Source organism: Triticum dicoccoides, chromosome 5B (assembly GCF_002162155.2).
Source record: "Triticum dicoccoides isolate Atlit2015 ecotype Zavitan chromosome 5B, WEW_v2.0, whole genome shotgun sequence".
Lineage (NCBI taxonomy): Eukaryota > Viridiplantae > Streptophyta > Magnoliopsida > Poales > Poaceae > Triticum > Triticum dicoccoides.
This window is the reverse complement of record NC_041389.1, coordinates 433218196-433221206: the sequence shown is the minus strand read 5'-3', so window position 1 is coordinate 433221206 and position 3011 is coordinate 433218196. Positions and strand designations below refer to the sequence as shown.

At 52.7% G+C, this 3011-nt stretch overlaps 1 protein-coding gene across 1 annotated transcript; it reads right to left on the bottom strand.

Moving 5' to 3' along the window:
• Positions 1-481: 481 nt before the first annotated feature.
• On the bottom strand, positions 482-1949 carry LOC119310082 (GDSL esterase/lipase At5g33370-like). The gene is made up of 2 exons (XM_037585927.1): positions 1518-1949; positions 482-1415 (listed from the first exon to the last, which is right to left on the bottom strand). The coding sequence occupies exons 1-2, from the start codon at positions 1884-1886 to the stop codon at positions 681-683; spliced, it is 1104 nt and encodes a 367-aa protein (XP_037441824.1). The 5' UTR covers positions 1887-1949; the 3' UTR covers positions 482-680.
• Positions 1950-3011: the final 1062 nt, after the last annotated feature.

Genomic DNA, 3011 nt, shown 5'->3' with positions numbered 1-3011 from the left:
GCCCACGAAGATGTCATTGCAGATTTTATTGCAAGAATGATTGGAGAGTTGATTTCTATATGAGCAAGTCCATGTCTAATGTCTCGGCACTTTTGTATTAGCTAATTCAATAGTGACTCATGGTTGAACTGTACTTTGGTACATATATATTATATATGTACATATCTGCTAGCTCAATCTTATGACATGGGTCTTTGTAATATGTCCTTATGAGTCAGAATTTGGAAAAAAAATGTGCTCTTCTTAAGTTTGGCCCGCCCAACTTTTTCGTTCAAGCTCCGCCACTGGGAGCATGTGTTGCAGCTGACTCTTATTCTGTAGCTGGCTCCTCTTCCCTCTCTTCCATATCATTAGAAAAACAATATTTTAACTCTAATAACCTACTTACATAAGTTTATTGTACTTTCTCTTAAGATGACCGGGGGCAGAATTGCTCTTGTTTGTTTGAGTATACCCGGTGACTGATCATAGTTAAGATGACTGGAGGCAGAATTTTCATTATATAAAATCGTCCAGAGGATGGTACACAAAATAACATAGTTGCTTTATTATTTTTATTGAATACTCGGTCGAATTAAAAAGACAGATACTCTGCTTATTCAGCAATTTTTATTGCGCACGGATGCTACTGGCTAGTTCGCTAGCACACTTAACATAGGGAAAAATAGTAGGGCAATGGATTATGGCATTGCGGCGGCGTCCATGGCGAGGATGGTGGAGAGGTTGAGTGGGTGCATGTAGTCCGGGGAGCCGGCCATGAACTGGCTGACGATGATGCGGTTTGCCCTCTCGGTGGGGTGGAAGTTGTCCCAGAAGGCGTAGAGGGAGCGGTCCGGGCAGACGCTGGACATGGCGGTGCACAGCCCCACGCCGTTGTACGGGCCCTGGCCGCAGCACGCCACCTTGGACGTGACGAAGCCGTACGCCGCCGGGGCGGAGATGAAGTCCATGTGCATCCGGTAGGCGTTGACGGCGACGAACACGTCGGCGCCGAACTGAGCGTTGAGGTCCTTGGTCATCTGCACCAGCTGCGGGTTGTAGAGCGCGGCGGCGCGCTGCAGCTCCAGGTCGCACTCGCCGTTGGCGCTACGCGTGGCGAGCTCCGCCGGCGCGCAGCCGATGGGGCCCGAGCCGGTGACGAGGACGCGGCGGGCGCCGAGGCCGTGGAGCTGCTGGAGGATGGTCTTGTACTCGGCGATGAGGTAGCGGACGTAGTCCGGGAGCGCGAACTGGCGGGACCTGGCGGAGAAGGGCAGCAGGTAGTAGTTGTTGACGAAGTCGTTGCCGCCGAGCGTGATGAGCACCAGCGCGCTCCACACCAGCCGCTGCGTCGCCGGCCCGCCGATCAGCCGCTGCACCCTGCTCTGGTACTGCTCGAAGTAGCGCAGCTGCTTCTGTATACGGATGATGTTCACCTGCAGGGGCCAAATATATATACAACGCGTCCGTTCGTTGGTTGCTTGTGTTTGCAATTTGAGGCACGTACTACAAGAGGTACGAAGTATAGCTGAGCTTACAAACTGGATGCCGGTGTCGTTGAGGATGCCGACGCCGGCGGACGCAAAGTTGGCGCCGCCGAGCAGCTTGTGGCCGTCGAGGTGGGGGCTGAGGTAGGGCAGCACGGGCTCGGCCCCGAGGTGCTCGCTGATGATGTCGGGGACGTTGAGGCCGTTGGAGAAGCGGCCGGTGGCGCGGTGGGTCGGGTAGTCGAGGCCGTAGGGCGGCGAGTCGGCGCGCGCCGTGGTGGCCAGGTAGTTGTTGTTGCCGCTGTCCACCAGGGAGTCGCCGAACACAAAGAAGGGGCGAGGAGCGCTCGGCGTTGCTGCTGCCGCTGCCGCTGCTACCATGGCTGCTACCATCACGAGGAGGACGCCAAGCGCAGCCATGTCCTTGTCCTGGCTAAGCTTAGCTTGGCTTGATCGCTACTAGTAGCTGTTGTGTTCGATCGACTGCGCCTTGCACTGCATGGTATGTCCATGGGTAGCTGTATTTATAGCCTGTGCAATGCACAGCATGCGTCGCTGCCGGTCGATCCAATGGCCATCTCGAGTAGTTTTCATGGCAACTTTTTGAGGACCCTCGAGAGGTATATTGTATCTTTGGGTTTACCATATAGTACATCTGAGATGGGGTAGGTGCGGTATGCAGGGCTGCTTCTGATTCTGATGTGAGCTAACGAAAACTTATGCTGACAGTGACCTTAAATTTCCATTGAGGCGGCAATGACCTTTATTCGGAACTCGCTCGCCACTCCCAGCGCAGTATCCAGTGCCAGGGGAACTAAAATGAAATACACTTCTATGCATGAAGCGAGCGATGGACTTGTGATTGATACACATGCATGATGATCGCTACATATTTCAGTAGGTATCTTCATGATGAAGGCCTACTGTTTTGTTGAAGCTTGCACACGAAACCAATTGCTGTTGTGGTGCCATTCCATTTGCTCCGTTTCCACCGACACCAGTAACCTGACAGTAAAAGAGTGAGGAAAGGCAGATGTACGTACATGCCATACGTGTTGCTAGCTATACACTTTTGTGCATGTTGAATTGTGGTCGCAAGGCTAGGTGTAATTGCAGGCCTATCTCAATACAGGAGAAGCCGTCCTTGCGTAACAAACCGGCACCGGGTTTTTCAGGCCATTTAATCGGATTCCACGGTTCCCCTTCTTCCTCGCTTCATGTCTGCCCGCCTGCCCAGCCCGGCATACCATAGATAGATGGGAACCCCGACTCAAACAAATCGGTGAATAACTGCATGCATGCACAGATGCCGCCCGAACGCCGACCCGAACAAATCGGTGAATCATCCATGGCAGAGCTGCTTTCCATCCGGTTATTGTTAAGTGCTGTCGTGTTTCTGTATTTCAGTGCAGAAAGCAAATCAGAATATGCATTGACACATTGACAGTATAGGAACTCAGATTTGCGAGAGAGAGAGAGCGAGCGAGAGAGAGAGAGAGAGAGAGAGAGAGAGAGAGAGAGAGAGAGAGAGAGAGAGAGAGAGAG